Source organism: Terrapene carolina, unplaced genomic scaffold (assembly GCF_002925995.2).
Source record: "Terrapene carolina triunguis isolate 2854851 unplaced genomic scaffold, T_m_triunguis-2.0 Scaffold68, whole genome shotgun sequence".
Lineage (NCBI taxonomy): Eukaryota > Metazoa > Chordata > Testudines > Emydidae > Terrapene > Terrapene triunguis.
Genome location: NW_020664419.1, coordinates 33183675 through 33202974, shown reverse-complemented (window position 1 = coordinate 33202974; position 19300 = coordinate 33183675). Strand labels below are relative to the sequence as shown.

At 40.6% G+C, this 19300-nt stretch overlaps 1 protein-coding gene across 1 annotated transcript in view; it reads left to right on the top strand.

Moving 5' to 3' along the window:
• Nucleotides 1-910: 910 nt before the first annotated feature.
• Nucleotides 911-19300, top strand: part of TUBGCP6 (tubulin gamma complex associated protein 6) — a 30506-nt gene continuing 12116 nt past the window's right edge. Inside the window, exons 1-14 of the mRNA XM_026648707.1 lie at nucleotides 911-1052; nucleotides 1875-2697; nucleotides 4430-4593; nucleotides 9062-9272; nucleotides 9829-10002; nucleotides 10738-10859; nucleotides 11438-11513; nucleotides 12718-12827; nucleotides 14835-14926; nucleotides 15028-15167; nucleotides 16128-16277; nucleotides 16914-16995; nucleotides 17083-17171; nucleotides 17670-17785. Of these exons, the coding sequence (XP_026504492.1) occupies nucleotides 1951-2697; nucleotides 4430-4593; nucleotides 9062-9272; nucleotides 9829-10002; nucleotides 10738-10859; nucleotides 11438-11513; nucleotides 12718-12827; nucleotides 14835-14926; nucleotides 15028-15167; nucleotides 16128-16277; nucleotides 16914-16995; nucleotides 17083-17171; nucleotides 17670-17785 (2273 nt within the window). The 5' untranslated portion in view covers nucleotides 911-1052; nucleotides 1875-1950. The remainder of the gene's footprint in view (nucleotides 1053-1874; nucleotides 2698-4429; nucleotides 4594-9061; nucleotides 9273-9828; nucleotides 10003-10737; nucleotides 10860-11437; nucleotides 11514-12717; nucleotides 12828-14834; nucleotides 14927-15027; nucleotides 15168-16127; nucleotides 16278-16913; nucleotides 16996-17082; nucleotides 17172-17669; nucleotides 17786-19300) is intronic.

The window sequence follows — 19300 nt, the reverse complement described above, 5'->3', positions numbered from 1 at the left end:
TCCGGCCGTGCCACCCCCCCTTGCCTGCAGGAGCCCAGCGCCGGCCCAGCAGGCCAAGCTTCAGAGCGGAGCGTGGGCCCCGCCCGCTGGCGCCATGGTAACCCCTAACTAAGGCACCGCTTTTGGAAAATGTGCTGAGGGGAAGTGGCTGCTTCCCCTGCACCCCCACATCTACACTACTGAGGGAGGTGGAGAGAGCAGTGAGCGGGGGAGGGACAGGGCCTCGAGAGAAAGAGGTGGAGCAAGGGGAGATTCTGGTGCTCAGTGCCTGGTTTTCACACTTTAGAAAGTGGGCCACCCTGTGCTAGAGCCTCCACATTTATTTATTGACAAATAAAATTTACAGAATCCTGCAGAATTTTAAAACAGTGTGTGCAGATTTTTTTTTTTTTTTTTTGTAGAATTCGCTCCGGAGTAGGGTGACCAGATAGCAACTGTGAAAAAACGGGATGGGGTTGGGCGCCTATATAAGAAAAAGTCCCAAAAAACGGGACTGTCCCTATAAAAACGGGACATCTGGTCACCCTACTCCGGAGCAAACAACAGGTTGATCTGGAACGCCCCTGTCAATGCAAAACCATCCCGCCTTCGCAGCGACCTTAAACACGCCCCACAATTACCAGCAAAAAGAAACAACCCAAGCGCAACACGTGGCTTTACGCGCCCCCCTTCCCGTGCTGCCCCTTAACCCCGTCCCTCCCCCCCTCCCCCAGTGCACCCGCTATGGGAGCCCCGCCCCCTCTGCCATTCCATCCCCGTGAGCCCCGCCCCCTTCTGTGAGCCCCGCCTCTCCCGCCCACAGCAGCCCCAGGCCCCGCCCTGTTCCCCCGCCCGCGAGCTGAGTCCCCCGCTCCCTCCTCCCCCCGCCCCTGGCTGCCAGGGCCCGTCGCTCTCCCGTGACGTGCCAATGGCGCCGCCGCGCTCTTGCTGCGCCCCGGAGCCGGAGAGCGGGACCGGGGACGCGGGGCCGGGGGCTGCTCTCGGGCTGAAGCGGCCGGTGGGCCCGCGGGAGCGAGCAGCCCTGAGAGGCGCCTGGGGCTGCTCAGCGCGGGGTAGGGGCTGGGGGATCTACCCCTGGGCATTGGGATGGGCTGCCCCAGGTCTGGCGGGAGAGGCTGGGGGCTGCCCCGGGACTAGCCCGACTATTGGGGGGCTGGGAGCTGCCGGCTGCCTCAGGTATGGGGGGTGTCACCCCAGTCACTGGGTGAGTGTGGGCTTGCTCGACTGGGACAGGTTACAGTCACTGTATGTTTTGAAGGGGACGTGGACTGGTGCTCTTCTTTTGGTGGCAGCAGTGGGGACAGGGTGGACTAGGCACTAATGTTTTTACTTTTGGGTGCCCCTGGGGACAGGGTGGACTAGGCACTGCCCCTATTTTTAGTAGCTCTTGACTACGTTCCCTGTCTACGATAGCACTCAAACTATTACTATCACCAGAATAATTTTTATCTCACACCCTTTTTATATAGCTGAAAGTTATTTTTGTTAATCAAGTTGTTAGTGGGAAAGATCCTGAAAAAAGTTAGTATTGACAAGACACTTGGATGTGTTAGTGCTGGACAGCGAAACACTCCTCTCCCATGGTAACCTGTGTTCATTGAAGTACCACGTAACCTGTGTTCGTTCATGTACCACGGCAGGCTTTTTCTCATGGTGTAACCTGTCCTCTTAAAAAAAGTGTGAGATCAAAATTAGGGTGTTTATATATAATGAAACAGAGGTTATGATGTAGCAGTTTGGTTTGGTTTTATCTGTAACACTACACATATTGGGCTAACCGTATTTTAAATTTAAGTACATTAACACATACTTACAGAGGTTCTACGTGTGTAATTAGTCACTAATGTCTCTTTTTTTTTCTTTGTATTTTCCAGGTCTTGAAATGGAATCAAAGATCAAACATACAGTTGTATTTGCAATGAATTGACTTTACCACTCATTTGTGTTGAAATGGAGAGTATTACACAGCTGTTTAGTGATTTGTGTGAAGCACACATGACAGGTTTGTCATGGAAGGTCCATCTGGGCAGACAGAAGATCAGCAAGAAAAGGGCTAAGCAAAATCTAAAAAGGGTTGCATATAATGCCCTGTTCATGAATCTTTTTCAGGAGGAGGCACGTAAAGTGCCATCAAACATTTCCAGACTTCCAGTGAAAAACAAAATTTTAATGCTGTCTTTCAACTTGAGAGTTGGCGGAATGGGCGCTCAAGCAGATAGGCTGGAGAAACTCGTGGAGGAACTGGAAACATCTGATTGCTTACCATTTACGGAAATTAATTCTATTCTGGATCTTCTAGTACAGCTTGTAGGAACTGGTCCCCCTCAGCTTCTACCACAAAAAAAGGATTATTTTCTGAACAACAAGTATGTTGGGAGAAATGTTAAATATCAGGGTTATGATTATTATGATGTGAGTGTATTTGAAGCTGATATACAGACTTTAATTACAAATGAAGAGTATCAGTTTAATGACACAATTCAAAAGACAGTTCAGATAATGGAGGCTGCACCCGGCACTGGACTTCCTGCCATCGGATTATTTTCACAGAACTACCCTATTGGTGACAAGTTTGAGAAGGAAACACGTGTCTCACTCTTTGGTGCTCTTGTCCATAGCCGTACGTATGACATGGACATCAGGTTGGATTTGCCACCAGTACCTGACAGTGCGGATTTGTCTGGACTTGCGATTAAAGTATGGTGTCTTTATTTTCAGTATACTTATTATTTTACTTCAGAGTATATACATACTTCCAATATGCCCTTTTGAAACTCTTTTTTTTAATAAACAGCCATTTCTTGTAGTAGTATCAACATTACAAAGGTGTGGATTAAAACATTTGCTTACGTCTTTTCCTGCTCATAATATTTAATTTACATGTGAGCATCCCTCTGTACATATCTGTTCTAGTATCCAGTTTTGCTGTCAAAGTCTACTTGTATATAAAATAAGTAGTTTAAGCTTTTTTTAATTGGAGCTCTTCTTGAGATGGATTGATGTAACCCCCCCCACACACACACACACATGAAACCTTTCACTAAGCATAGTTTCCACTATCTCTTTTTTGCTATTGTTTTTCTCTTCGTCTTGTATTGTTATATAGCACTGATAGGCACTGCAGAAGAAGCTAGATTAACAGATTTGTTGTTGTTGTTTTTTTTTCCTGTGGATGGGTATCTTTTGCTTTTTCTGTTTTTAATCTTTCTTTTTTCCTTTTATTTTATTGTTGCCCCTGTAATTCTCCCATTTAATAGAGAAGGCTACATGCTACTTAGGGTGAAGTTGGTCCAGTAGCAGTTTCTTTTGCCTAGGCAGTGTATGCTTTTGCTACTGAGCTAAGTTTGGTGGGAGCAGAGGCATGGGCTAGCACAGTGGAGGGAGCTGTGGGAAGCGGCGTGGGCTGCAGGGACGTGTTGGTCGCCGCTTCCCGCAGCTCCCATTGGTCGAGAACAGCGAACTGCAGGCACTGGGAGCTGCGGGCAGCCGTGCAAATGTAAACAAACTGTCTCGTGGCCCACCAGTGGATTACCCTGAAGGGGCTGCAGGTTGCCCACCACTGGGCTAGCAGGTTGCTGCCTGAATCTGCAGCCCTATACACAGGAATTTCAGATTCAGCTTTCATTAGGATTTATGACAGGAACATGGAAGGAAGGCTGGCATGCTTAAAGGAGCTGCATGCCACTTTACCTGTAGCTGTGGGTGCACATTGTAGTTGAAGGGGTGAGTCAGATCCTGGGTCAAGGAAGCAACTCTTTTTTTTTACATGCCTGTACCCCTTCTCTCAGGTTGGAAAACACCGTGTTAAATGTTCTTAGGAGCAACTTGTGTCCAATCAATTTGACCTATTACACAGACTTGGGGTATTACATTGCACACCAAGCTCCCAACAAAGTCAGTGGGAGTTCCATGATTGGGATGTTTAGAGGCCCTGATCCTGCAAACACGTGCCTGATTTTATGCACATGAGTAGTCCCAGTGAAAACAATGGAACTGGTCATGGACACTTTAATCACATGCATAAATATTTGTGGGATCAGGGCCTAAGTCACTTATTTTGTGAAAAAGAAAAACTAAACAGATTTATTTTTCTGGAGCATTATGTATTATTCGACATGTAGTTTCTGAACTGACGTTATATTCAGAGTAAAATATTTCCACTTCTGGTACTAACAAATTGTTAATATCTTAATTTGATTATTCCATTGGCTACCAAAAAAAAGGCTTGTCAGAAATTGAAGTGGATTTTATTGTTTTTGTTACAAATAACAAAGTTTCAGTTTGTATAAATAATAAAGCCCAAGTCCTTAAAATGAACATCTTTGATTAATTGTTAAATTGAGGCCAACAATTAAATGGGATTAGCATAATTTTCCTCAATGAATGTTGCATATATGTGTAAAGTTTGAACTCTCATGGTTATTTACAGGTTCCTCAAAGTATAGATCAATCAGATGACGAGGGATTCCAATCAGCATCCAATCTGACTCCTGATTCTCAATCGGAACCCAGCATGACTCCAGACATAGACCTCTGGGATGCCGTACTTACTTATGGACCCAGCAAACGAAGATGTTGGGAAAGAATTGGATGGTATGTGTTTGATGTTAAGATGCAAAATAATTGCATGCTTTATGTATGGTTTGTATGTATTTCAGTTGGAAGTGACCTTAATTAGAACAAACAAACAAACAAAGGAATATACCATCTGATTTAGAACATGGAGTTCAATATCTTGAGGCTCAGAAGCTTATTTCTGTTCCCACTGAGCTATGTTTTTGCCAGATGACAGTGTAGCGCTCTATGGCATTTTTCAAGGGGCATGACAGTTTTCCTTGCTGCCATTTAGATTTTGAGATTTTAGTGGCATGGACTGTGTCTTCATATGTGTGTGACAGAGACTAGCACATAGTGGGTGCTACCATAATAGAAATCAATAACACTTTAGGTAGAGGGAGTACTTCTCATTTTATGAACAGCTATTCTTGTTCTATGGGGGGGAGGGGATTTGCATATGTTAATGCAAGTACTTGGAACTTTTAGGATCCCTTTTCTTCTTCAAAGCAATTAACAAACATGAACCACAAGTTAAATAAATATTGTCCTCATTTTTCTGATGGGGAAACTGCAACATTTTCAGGGCTATGGAGGATCTGGTAACTCCAGTCCAGTGTTCTTTCTGTTTGTGAACAGTTGACACAAATAATCTATCAATGGGAATTCTTGACATGTATATAATCCCCTTCACTCTACTGATCATTTCAACCAATAAAATGGCATTATGCAAATTAACAGTAGCATCCTAATGAACAGTTTTAGTTGATTGGTTTTGATGGTTGTCATTTTGTCAAATGGCAGCATTTAAGAATGACTTGAGCTTTAACATGGGCTTGACTACCCAATAACCATTATTAATGGTTGATATTTTTAATTTAGCTAATTTCAACCTATTTTCTTCAAATGGAACTTTTGCACAAGGTTTTAATATGAATTATATGGAAAATGTTAAGAGCCTATTTTGTTCCATTATTCAGATCATTTGGGTCAAGAAAAAGACAGGGAATGTTGAATTTCAAAAAATGATTATTTTTAAAATATTTGTGCTAGGGAATATAAGGAAGTACTTAACCCAGAAATTGATCTAGAATATTCACTTGTCCTGTGAAAAGCAATTATGCCAATTCTTGAAACAAAATTCATTAATTACACTGTATAATAGACTAAACATTAGCTGGACTTACCTATCAATATGGATCTATAGAAGGTGTATGATCATGTACCATGAGAACTATTTTGGTGGATTTTGTGATGGAGAGGTGTGCCAGAAGGGTATGTCCATCTTATCAAAGATATGTATGATGGAGTGACTACCGTAGTCAAAACTAAATGGGGCTATGTTAGAGAATTTCCTGTAAGCATTGGCCTGCATCAGAGATCAGCATTGATCCTCTTTTTATTTGCAGTTCTCATGGATGTGGAAAGTGAGAGTATACAAAGAACTGCTTTGGAAAATGCGGTTCACTGATGACCTAGTGATATGTGCAGAAGATTGGGAGATCCTGCAAGTCAATTTTGAATAGTAGCAACATAGTTTTGAGCAGGCTGGACTTAAAGTGAACATGGGTTAGACCGTGGCTATGATAACTGAGGGAGAAGGACTCTCCGTAAAGGATATCACAGGCAGAAAGCTTAGAAGAATGAAATAGTTTAAATACTAGGATCAGTGGTTGCTGATGATGGTGTCCTCCTGAGTGATATCCAGCATAAAGCTGTGTGGTGCAAATGGCAGGAGCAGATCCCAGTTCTCTATGACAAAACGATGCCAATAAAGTTAAGATAGACTGTATAAAACTGTAATTCGACACATCTTAATGTATGGAACAGAGACCTGATCAGTCGCAAGAAATCAATATGCTTAGAGCCCTTTGCTGATACAAAATTTGTATCCGTATCCAATCCGCAATCTGCAAAAATGATCCGTGGATATAAAGCAGATATCTGCAAATTTGCAGGGCTCTAAATATGCTCTCCACCATGGAAATGAAGATGTTGATGTGGTCAGATGGTTGGACGCTCCATGATAGGAAGTGAAATGAGGTTGTAAGGGGCCTAAAGGCAGGTTGCTCCAATTGAGCACAACTTGAGGGAGGCAAGGCTCTGTTGGTATGGGCATATCAGTGGAGACGAGAGAGCTCTATCAGCAGCAGAGCTCTTGCAATTGTTGTGGATGGAAGATGACCGAGGAGGAGACAAAGACTCAGTATGTGGACCTGATATCAGCAGAGTACAGTGAGCCCAATCTGCACAAGAGCCTGACATACACCTCGTGAGTTTTGAAAGAAGGCTATAAAAGTTGCTGGGAAGTGGAAAGAGAGGAGGAGGAGAAGTGCTGTTTTAGCTCATATGTTTTGTTTTAACCCAGTAGTTCTCTACCTGTGGTCTGCAGATCCCTGGGGGTCTGCAGACTATGTCTAGGATTTCCAAAGGGGTTCGTACCTCCATTTGAAAAATTTTTTAGAGGACTGCAAATGAAAAAAGGTTGAGAACCATTGTTTAAAACCACTTATAAATTTGCCCAGGATCTTTGTAAGAAAGTATCCACTCCAACTGCAGTTCTAAATTGTGCACAGATATGAAAGACGTAATTAAAAGATGCATTCTAGAATATTGGAAAAATCTAGTTCCTTTGCTATATAACAGGGATCGGCAACCTTTGGCCCGCGGCCCGCCAGGGTAAGCACTCTGGCGGGCCGGGCCAGTTTGTTTACCTGCCGCGTCCACAGGTTCAGCCAATCGCTGTGCTGGCCACAGCTTCCCACAGCCCCCATTGGCCTGAAGCGGCGAACCATGGCCAGTGGGAGCCGCGATCGGCCGAACCTGAGGATGCAGCAGGTAAACAAACCGGCCCGGCCTGCCAGGGTGCTTACCCTGGCAGGCCGCGGGCCAAAGGTTGCCGATCCCTGTTATATAAGGTACGCGGACTTGTGAATAAACTTGTGCTTAAGTGTTGTGGGACCAGGTCATGTGTGATTGTTTTCTAGTGGCTTTTCAATGCCATTTAGCAATAGTTATTTTTATAATTAAGTTATTACTGGAAGCTGTGTGTAATATATGAACAGTATTTTGAATGTTTTGGTTCTGTGTTTAGATTTCAGGTTCTTTAATGCAGGGACATGCCTTTCTGTTTGTTCTGTAAATTCTCTAGAACACATCTGGTGCTGTAAAAATTATCGTAATTAAGAATGAGTTGGTAGTGGAGAGATTTTTAGGTTGTAGTTCAGAATTGGCTCTTGGCAGTTGCCTAGCATTTTTAACACTTGTGCTGCAGAACTTCAGTTACTATTTTAACAAACATTATTTGTAACTTCAGCAGTTAATTTGTATAGGTAATTTTGTGTAAGCAGTGGTAGTCTCCTTCCCTTCCTCTTTGGGAACCCAACCTGGTCTTTTCACTCTTCCTGTCAGGAGCTGGTGCAGACAGGATCTTGGGGTCAAATACATCTATCACAGGGGTCTCAAATTCAAATGACTATGAGGGCCACATGAGGACTAGTGCATTGAACCGAGGGCCGTATCACTGACACCCCCCCTCGCTGCCCCTGGCCCCGCCCCCACTCCACCCCTCCCATTAGGCCCTGCCCCTGCCCCACCTCTTCCCACCCCTTCCCTGCCCCATTCCAACCCCTTTCCCAAAGTCCCCACCCCAACGCTGCCCCCAGGGGGTGCAGAAAGGGTGCAGGGTGCGGTGGTGGCTCAGGGCAGGGAGTTGAGGTGCAGGAGGGGTGTGGGATGCAGCACAGGCTCAGGGCAGGGAGTTGGGGTGCGGGTTGTGGCAGGGGGCTCAGGACAAGGGGTTGGGGTGTGGGATGTGGCAGGGGGCTCAGGGCAGGGGGTTGGGGTGCAGGAGGGGTGCAGGGTGCAAGCTCCAGCCCGGCGCCGCTTACCTAGAGCAGCTCCGGGGTGGCAGCGGCGCGCACCGGAGCCAGGGCAGGCTCCCTGCCTGCCTGCCCTGGCCCCCGGCCCCACGCCGCTCTGTTCCAGGAAGCAGCTGGAACCGTGTCCCTGCAGCCCCTGGGGCGGGGAGGGGGAAGCTCCCATTGGCCGCGGTTCCCTGTTCCCAGCCAATGGGAGCTGTAGGGGGCGGTGCCTGGAAGGAGGCAATGCAGGAGCCCTCTGCCTCCTTCCCCCTCCCCCCCCGGCCCGAAGGGGCGTGCTGCCAGCTGCTTCAGAGAGTGGCACGGGGCTCGCAACGCCACAGGAGGCAATCCTGCGGGTAGGCAGGGAGCAGGGGTGGGGCGCGGGGAGCTTGGCGGGCCACACGAAAGAGCCCCGCGAGCCGCGTGTTTGAGATCCCTCATCTATCACTTTCTTCAAGAATGCCATTTCCTGCATGCTTTTGACAGTTGTCCACACAGCCTCCTTATGCAAATGTTGCATTGTAGATAATCCACTGGGGTAAAACATTTTAATGACTGTGTAAAGTTCTGAAATGTCTTTATTTTAAAGGAAAGCAGTTGATTTATTCTTGGCTTTTATTGTTTTTGTATTTTTTCTGACACAGCCCACCTGGTAAAAAAGAGGAACCATATCTTACTGAAGCTGGACGAGAAGCTTTTGACAAATTTTATAGGCTTCGAGAAGGGGAATTAGAACTATTTAGTAATACCATTCTCCAGCTTCCACAGCTTGTGCTAATGAAAGAATTTGAACTGGTTAAAGATGTTTTGAATGTCCTTATTGGTGTAGTATCAGCTACATTTTCACTTAATCAGGTATGAAAAACTTTTCTAAGAATGATCATGTTCAGTCACATCAGATTTCATGATTTTTGGTAGAGATTTTTGCAAGAGAAATAAATTTTTTGCATTTGAAGTTTTGTGACTCCTATTAGTACAACTTAAAATAATCAGAGAACTCTTTTACTGCAGTTTAAATGTCCAAAAAAGTCTTCAGAGATCTGCACAAGAAAACGTGTGAGGAAGTAAATTAATGGATTCCATGAATGCATTAAAGTGATGAAAATAATGTATAGAGAACTGTTTGGTTAAAAGATTAAGTAACAAGAATTTTTATATACACTTTAAAATAATTATGATTTAATTTTCCTTCTAAAATTGTGCTACCTTTTATATCTTTTTATCTTTTTGTTTTAGGTATTTAACTCCAGTCACCATAATATTTAAACTTTTAATTTTGCTTGTTGTTATTTTGGGGGGGGGGGGGGATTGTTTTCAGGCAGTTGGGGGTGAGGTTGTGTAATTATATAGCACTGAATATATAGTTCTGAAATAACTAACTGGTACTGTCTCCCTTTCTGCACCATTCTAGGCTGCTCAGACATTTGTGATAAAGCAGGGGATATATGTATCTGGAACATCACCTGAGAGCATGAACAATCTCCTGTCAGAAGTTGCTGAATATGGAACATATTACACACGATTGAGTCGCTTCTCTCTTCAGCCAGTCTTAGACTCCTTGTACAGCAAAGGGCTTGTATTTCAGGTAATGTACTTGAATGGTGCTAGCCTGCTCAATAGTGTGTTTATTCTTCCTGTAGAGGAATGATCTTGACATGCTGTTTTATTGGGAAGTAAAGGGTGACTGTTTCTCAGGTTCTGCAGTATTGCTAAATATTTGTATAGTAAATATATTAAAAATATAATAGCTCTTTTTTGTAAGTGTAAATGCACTTAACAATCTAAAAGAAATAAAATGAGTGAAACAGTCCACTTTAATACCTTTTATTAGATCATGTCAGTTTGAAATTGCTTACTGCTTCCGTGTAGATTTTAGTTCTCCAAATGTGACTTGGATTAAGCAATGCACTGAATCTGTGCATGGTGAGGTGTAATTAATTTTGTTGCTGTCAAATAAGTATTATTTTTTACCCAGAAGGTCAAAGGAAATCTTCTTTGTTTGTAATACCCTATTACAACGATGAAAATAAAAATGACCTGATTTTGATACATTCTCTTTTTAAATACTCAGTGTAATTCACATTAATGTTAATAGGTGTTGTCCATATGCATGAAAAGGAAAAAATCCTATTATCTTTCAAATACACATCTGTTCTTGTCTTACCATTGAAACTGGACTTCTTTTTTTTTTAAGGTAACGTACCCAAATTAGAATGCAGTAAATGTGTTTTCATGTTGATGTACTGTAATCAGTGTGAACGTAAACTGAGCACTAACAGTTTTAACAGCAGGGTGTTGTCAATGTTTTTTCTTCTATTAGGCATTCACAAGTGGATTGAGGAAGTACCTTCAGTATTATCGAGCATGTGTTTTGTCAACACCTCCCACTTTAAGCCTTCTAACAATCAGTTTTCTCTTCAGAAAATTAGGACGACAGTTAAGGTAATATTATAATATTAAAGCATTGTAGGACTGAAAAAATGAAATCCAGTCCCTTCTTTATGAACACTGAAAATACACTACTAGAGAAGCCTTCCTATTCAATCTTTGGTGTTCATTTCCTAATATTTTCACAGAAAAAATTCTTTAAATTCCAGCGGCTGGTGGTAGTAATAATACTACGTAGCTCTTATAGAGTCTTTTTCATCAGTAGATCTCAAAGCACTTTACAGATAAGCTCTTATTATATATCCCCACGTTTTACAGATGGGGAAATTGTGGCACAAGGAGGTGAAGTGAGTAAGGATATACAAGGGCTGATAAACTAGATAACTTTAGTATAAATAGACCTAGAGTCCTGGCCAAATTCCAACTTGAGTCACAGTCTGGTTATCTAAATATTTTCTATAGCTTGAATTGGAGAAATGTTCTCCACCTCCCCTCCCTACACCTGTTCTAGTTTGATGCTGCAGAATGATAGCCTCATGCCACCCAAGTGTGGCACATTTCATTGATCACTGTAAATGCCCTGGGATACTTCTGTTTGAAAGATGCTACATAAATGTAATTTTTTTGTTTAGGTATTTAGCTGAGCTCTGTGGCATAGGAACAACTGTATTGGGGATCAGCAGAGGTGCTGGTGCTTCATTTCCTACGGTGATTATTGATCTTTTTTGGAAACCTATTGTTTTAGTGTTAATATCAGTATATCAGCTTCAAATACAATTGAGCAGGTTTTTTAAATGCTCAGTGTTGGCCTCTGCTCCCAATGAAGTCAATGGGAGTTTTAGCAAAGAACACTATTAGATCAGTGCTGAATGCTTTTGAAAATGCCACATAAGTGTTGCATTAAATGAGAGAGAGAATTCATATACTGATTATAAATTGTTAAATTAATGTTGGATGTCCGTCACTGTTCTGTAAGTGGGTATACAATAAAAACACTTTTATAATATAACATATACAATTTTAAATATTTTTCCATTGTATTAACAAAATAATCGAAGCATTAAAAGCAATGCTCAACAGAAGACAGCCTGCTACAATCCTTCCTATTTAGCTTTGCCGCTCTGAAAAGTTTCAGTGAATAGATAAGACCTGAAGGTGAACTTACAGGCTCAGTGAGGCCAAAGAGGAAATGTGAACTTCAGCGTCTGTGGCTTTCCAATGAGAATGCCATGCCAGCCCCAAATATTTAAATATTGGGACTTTACCCTTGTGATTTCAATGGATGAGGGAAAGCTCAAAAAACATGGACCCTAAGATACTCAGGACCCAAATTAAAGCCTTTTATTAGAGTTCAAAATCAACCCCTTGAATTGTCCCTGGAAACTGGTTGGAGTGTAGTGCAGTCTATCGAGCACTGGTGTAATATGCTCTGTGCTTGAAACTCTGCTATGTACGTGGGCTGTTTACACTATTGAAGTTTCTATGGTAAAGAGTTATGTAGAGTATTACAGAAATTCAGTATATAGAGGTGGTAAATGCAGGGGCAATGGTGGTAAAGTGTACATCTAGTAGGTAAGATTACAATCTCGTGTTCAAGTAAAGATGAGAAAAGTACTCATGGCTACAGTTGCTATCTGGGTATCCAAAAGCAATCCAGGATCCAGAAAGAATCCTGAAGATTCCAATAAAGCTTTGTCAGTTGAAGGGGCATATGTCACCTCTACCATTTCCTCTGGTTGTTATTGACCCATCCCACCAATATCATTTCAGTTTTATCCAGACTGAGCCATGACCAAATTGTCTCTGTCTAATAAATAGATGTAAAGATGTGTATATTATTAATCTTTTTTTTTACTAATAGTACAATGGATTTGACACTTTTGAAATTTAGTTGTTTATCATTTCTTTTCAGGGAGTAAGATTGCTTTCATACCTGTACAAAGAGGCTCTCAATAACTGTAGTAATGAACATTACCCAGTTCTTCTGTCATTGTTAAAAACCAGCTGTGAACCATATACCAGGTGGGTTGCAGACTATTTGTTTTATAATTGTGCTTAGCAGTGGCTCTGTAATAATAACCTACTGATTTTCCATTTGGGCATTTTTAATGTAATCACCACTCTGAAAAAGTGGATAACTAGGCTGGTTTAGTTTATATAGGGCAGATAGCTTGAAGATTTTCAGAGTGGATGTGAATTATTTTTAATGATTTAAGGTGTGGTTCGGCTCTGAAAAGTGACTGCAAAAATGGCATTGTGTGGTTCTATATTTGCTTCCCAGTGACTTCCGTATCAAAACTTTATTTTTATTTTTTTTAAACAAATAAAAGGATATTTTTTTCCTAACAGCCAACCCAGCAAATTCACTCAGGGATCTGAGACTCAACCAGGGTTCGTTTTCTTTCCTTCTCGTACATCATCACCACCAGTAATAAAGATCCTGCAGACATTTAGTTACACCCAAAACCAGGAGAGATCCCACCTCATTCTCATATACCTTTGTTGACTCTTCAGTGTTAATAGCAGTTCAAAAGTGGTAAAAACACCTTTTATATCACTAACATAAGCATAGCTGTTGAGTAAGCAGATGTTATCTTTAATAGAGTCCCTTGGATGTAATCAATAGCCACACAACTTTGGAAATTACTTATCTACTTCTATAGAGATGCTAAGGAGTGTATAAAATATTAGACATTTTTAGGAACTACAATAGTAATTTAAAAATAATCAATAATAATGTGGTAAGTATAATAAAATTAAACAGGACAAAACAAACCCATCAAGATATTTTGAACTGAAGACTCCTCCCACTGCCACCCTTTCCGTATGTTCAGTTCCCAGTCAAATTTTGGGCCTCAGACCTTCTCAGCTGTTGAAATACTTAATTATGGCTTCAGTTCTGCAACTTATACATTGGCAGACTACTGGATCTTCATTGTGTTTATTGCAGGATTAGGACAGTAAAGTTATAAGTACATGCATAAACATTTGCAGGATTGAGGCATAAATGTGTTTGTAACAAGTCTCTATGAGAACATCAATTGTTTAAGCAATAATGGTTGCCATAGAGGTCATTTCCTGCCAGCTAATGGCTGTCTTGAGGATGTTAACCCAGTCATTAATTCATTAACTTCCAGGAAATGTACAACCTGGAAGTTGTTGTTGCTGTTATAAATCTTAAAAATATAAGGATATTAATACACAAAAGGTCTTATTTTTAATTAGGTTAAAGTTGAATTGCGGTTGCTATGGATACATTTTTCTGTTTACAGTACCAGTCTGTTCCTAGGCATTAGACCTGTACAGTAACCAGTAGAAAAGAAGGACTGGGCTGATGCTGCTGTGGGACCCTGAGTTTCAATATCTGTAACTTAGGATAATTTTGTTTCCTCTGTACATACTGGGAGTGTTATCATAAATATATGAAAAAAAGGAATATTTTCTCCCAAAATAATAGTTCACATTTCTCCAGATATATCAAAAGCTGCTCTACCTCAAAGGAAAAATTGTCTGAATTTGTGTCCTAGAGTTCTATAGCCTCTCTTCTCCTTCTAAACAAGTTGCATCTAATTAAAATTCTTTCTTCCTACCCCCTTCCCCATAAAATGTATTCTATCATTATGACAGTGCAAAGGTTTTTATATGTGTCCAGATCAGTAAAAAAAGATTGTTACTTGAATTAGAATGATTTTAAACTGAATGTTTGCAGTTAAGATTCTCTAAAAAAGATGTTTGTTGTGGCAAAATGAGGTTTTATATTTTTGGGGAGTTAACTATAGATGTGATCATGCTTAACTTTTATATTTATCCTCCACATGACTTAAAGATTTACCTTTTTGTCATGACTTTGACAAATCTGCTGCTGATTTAATATTTGCGGGGTGTGCATGCACACACACATGTGCATACATACAGATTGAGATATATATGTCAAAGAAAATCATCTGTTGTGTGTATTGGTTCAAAATAAATAATTTTAAAAAGGAAAGAGGGACTTAACTCTGTTGTATAATAATCTTCATTTTTTAGGTTTATCTATGATTGGGTGTACAGTGGTGTATTCCGGGATGTTTATGGCGAATTCATGATTCAAGTAAATGAGGATTATCTTAGCTTCAGAGGTACAGTACATATATGTAGAACTTGTAGTTTTTTCAATTTGCATTCTTGTTATCTTTATTAAATACAATATACTTTGATCTTTCTTGTCTTTGATCTATAGATAAACATTACTGGACCCATGGATATATTTTGATTTCAAAAGAAGTAGAAGATTGTGTCCCTGTGTTTCTGAAGCATATTGCCAATGATGTATACATTTGTGGGAAAACCATAAACTTATTGAAATTGTGTTGTCCTAGGGCAAGTACTTGCTTGGTTCTTTCACATTGCGCTACAAAAACAAATTCTTAGCATATGTTGACTAGCTCTGTGGCAAATAAATTTATGCTTTTATTGATAAGTGGCCCTGTCAAGGATGGATGTTGAAGAATGTTATTTAGCTGTTTACCTTCAAGTATTCGTGACCTCAGTATTCCAGTGTAACCCAGATGTTGATAGCAAATTGACAAACTATGAATGTGCAGAAGCAAGTTTAAAGTACCCTTTATACAACTTTAGGTTTCATATTTTCCTTTGTGTAAACCCTGAATGTTTTAGGCCTCCAAGCTATTGTTCTCCAACACCCAGACAACACTGACCAAAGCAGAGGGCCTCCTCTCCCTAAAGAGCTGAGTTTAGCCAATCTGGAGATCATACCTTCTCCCCCCATTATTTTGGCTTTTTTTTTTTTTTTTTTTTTTTTTTCCTTTTTTCTTCTTTTTTTTTTTGTTTTTTTTTTTTGCTGCACCCTTATTCAGACACACTGTAATAGTTCCACTGTATACATTTTTTGCAAAACAGATCTGTTTGTCGTAGGAAGAAAGATTGAAATAATAAATTTAAAGTTCCCTTTAATTTACACTTTGATCTTTTCATCTGATTTCTAAGATCTTGTTTTTATATACCTTGCAGGTCTCGGTCACAGGGTATAGAAACATGATCCTGTTATATCAGTTCCATTTTAATATCTGGATGTACGTATTGTACCTAAAGGCAAGCAGTGGCCATTATTGGACACGTAATGCCATAAGCTATTCAAGAATGTAATATGATTAAAAATAGATATTTACACATCTGCAGAATGGCTCAGAACAAGACTCCTCATAGGAAGTATCTCAAACAGTTAATATATGCATATGCAATCATAAAGCCTGATTAGTCATTTAAAATTCACAGACTTTTTTCCCCACTATTTAATTGTATAATATTTCCTATTTGTAGCATTACATATGCTGGTCAGATATCCCTGTTCCTCGGATTTCTGTTATTTTTTCCCTTGAGGAGCTGAAAGAGATTGAGAGAGACTGTGCAGTATATGTGGGTCGAATGGAAAGAATTGCCCGTTACAGTTCTATTAGCAAGGAAGAAAAGGTAAATGAGTAATAAAGAAGAATGAATTTTATATCATTAGCATGTTTAAAGAGAGCTCAGATTTCTAATTTTATTGTATATGTAAAATACTGACATTCATGACTATAGTCTTTCTGTGGTGGTCTGCTTGCTTAGTATTGCTATCTCAGGGGGAAAAAAAGACTAACATAATTACTTTCTTCATTTTGTTTAACTGGCATGTCATTATTGTTGACATTTTCATGATTTTTGGAAATAGTTTTGGAGGATGTTTCACCAGGAGTTTGTTGCATCTGCTTTAATCTATTAGGGAAAGGTAATCAAGACTCAACTAGTACACTATCAGAGTCGAACTTGTTTATTAACTAATCAGATTGTTCCATTTGCCAGTCTTTTAATCATTTGCATGGCTAATTGTTTTAGTAGAACTTCATTACTGTGAACAGATCATTGTGTTAATAAATCTTAGTATAACCTTAGATTTTACATTCAGTGATTTGCTGAATTAAGTGTCCCATTTATTAAGTGGCTATAAATCCTGGAAGCCAGCTACCTTAGGACATTATTGCTATGTGTATGAAAGTGTATACTTTAAATTGCAATGCTATCTCTTCATGTTTGAAAAGCATAATAAAACTATATATATTTATCTCCTAGGATTTGCGCATGGAGATTGCGAAACAGGAGTTGATTGTTCATGCTCGAGAAACAGCAAGTAAAGTACTAAAAGCCATTAATGGTAAGTTCCAGTGGTGTTTTCATCTAGTGAATTTTTTCTTTGTTTTTTCAGTATGTTGTAAAGTAACTATTTTAAATTTAAATACAGATCAACAAATATCAGAAAGAATGACTTTGGATGCAAGGAAACGGGAACAGTTTCAGAAATTAAAAGAACAGTTTGCAAAAGATCAAGAGGTATTTCTGTGGTTTGATTGCATTGAGAATTACATTATTTGCTAAAGAAAAACAAAGAGAAATTCCAGTTTTACAGTGAAACATCAATTATTATGAAATCTAATCTTAGGAACGACCAATTATACAAACCATTTTTTCTGAAGGGAGGGAAAAATCACGTAATAGTGATGTCTATGAAGAAAAAGGCAACAACCCTTCACATTCTGATGTTTTCAGTGCATTGGAAATCACCTTGCAGTGGTTTGAAAGAGAAGAAGACAGTAATGCAGTGGACCATACTGCAGTTTATGCACTGTACCTATTGTAATTTTGAAATGTTCAATTTTATGACCTCCTCAATCCCCAATTAGTTTATAAAATAAGGGGTCTACTGCACATTCTGAAATCACTCAAACACCTAATGATATACAGTTTAAAAAGCTCTTTAAAATGTGTACATCTATCTGACTGGGTTGGTGTTGAAAGTGATTTTTTTAAGAGTTCTGAATGTTTATGTAGCGTCGACTTACAATGAAACAGGAAGAGATTGATGATGATTTCAGCTATGCCCGAGAGCTCAGGGAGAGAGAGAAAAGACTGAAAGCCTTAGAAGAGGAACTGGAAAAAAAGGCAAGGTAATGTATTAAGAAACAGTATTTGTGGTTAGTCTTCCAACGGTTTCAGATCACATTTTCCCGTAAGGTCTGGCTTTAAAAACCAATTAAAATATTGCTCTTCATTTTGGAATCCTAGCAATGCTCTAGAGAACAGACAGTCTACACCAATGACATCCAGATTGGTTTTTGTCATAATCTTGGCTTTAGAAAAACTTCAACAACAAAATTTGTGATCAAAAGCTGCCCCCGCAGCAAAAGAATCGGATGTCAGAGCAGATTTAAAAACAGTACATGGGAATTAACATAGACTTTTTTGTTTTGTTTTACTGCTAATGTTAAATGTGGGTTACAATACTTTCCTCTGAGTCTACATGGACCCCGATCTTACTTCAGTGGGGCTCTACTTGGGCCTAAGGTCCACCCAAGTGGGTCTGATTGCATGGTCAGAGCCACAGTTTATACATTGGTGAATGCTATTTGGATTATGTTTTGAATAGCTGTCAGAGATTAAGGGCTGCATTTTAATCTAAGGGCACACATTGATGGTGTCTGAGTACGTAAGGTGAAATGTATATCTGAGTTCCTTTTAGTTTGATATATAATTGGGACTCCCATGCAGGTCAGGTATTTCTTGGTAGTTAGTCATTAGCAGGGGTAGAGCCTTGGGCTTCAACATGTACCTTCAAAATCTCCAGCTGGAGGTGGTGGATTCTCCGTTTCTTGATATCTTCTGCTCAAAACTGGATGCCTTTGTGGAAGATATGTGTTAGCCAAACACAAGGTACAGGGCTCAATACAGGGTAATTGGTTTAAGGGACTGTGATATATAGGAGGTCAGATTAGATGATCACTCCAGGACATACCGTAGCCAGGAGTCATTACTGCTCCCATTAACCATCAAAAGGACAAATACAATATATTTATGTGATTAAAAATTAAATTGATGAGGACAGTGCCATGGGTGTGGTGTTCTATTTTTAATTGTTTTTATTTATCAGGTAGACTTAAACAGTAATGAGCAGGAAAGGAACACTTTTTTCAGTGTTAAAATTGGTTATAATTAAGACTGCATGTCTGTCACAGAGGTCACTGAAGTCATGGATTCCATGACTTTCCATGACCTCTGTGACTTTTGCAGCAGCTGGTGCGGCTGGCTCAGAGGTTGCCCGAACACTCGGGCAGCCCCTGGGCCAGCAGCAGCAGCAGTTTGGGTGTGGGAGGGGGCTCAGGGCTTGGTCAGGGGGTTGGGGGAGAGGGCAGCGCTTACCTCGGGGGAAGAGGACAAGGGCTCCTCGGAAGCAGCTGGCATGTCCCTTCAGCTCCTAAGCAGAGGGGCCAGCTTTCAGGCACCGCCTCCATAGTTCTCAGTGGCTGCAGTTCCTGGCCAATGGGAGCTGCAGAGCCGGAGCTCATGGTGGGGCAGTGCACGGAGCCCCCCTGGCCTTCCCTCCCCCTAGGAGCTGCAGGGACATGCTGGATGCTTCCGGGGAGCTGTGCAGAGCCAGGTAGGGAGCCTTCCAGGCCCTCCAACCC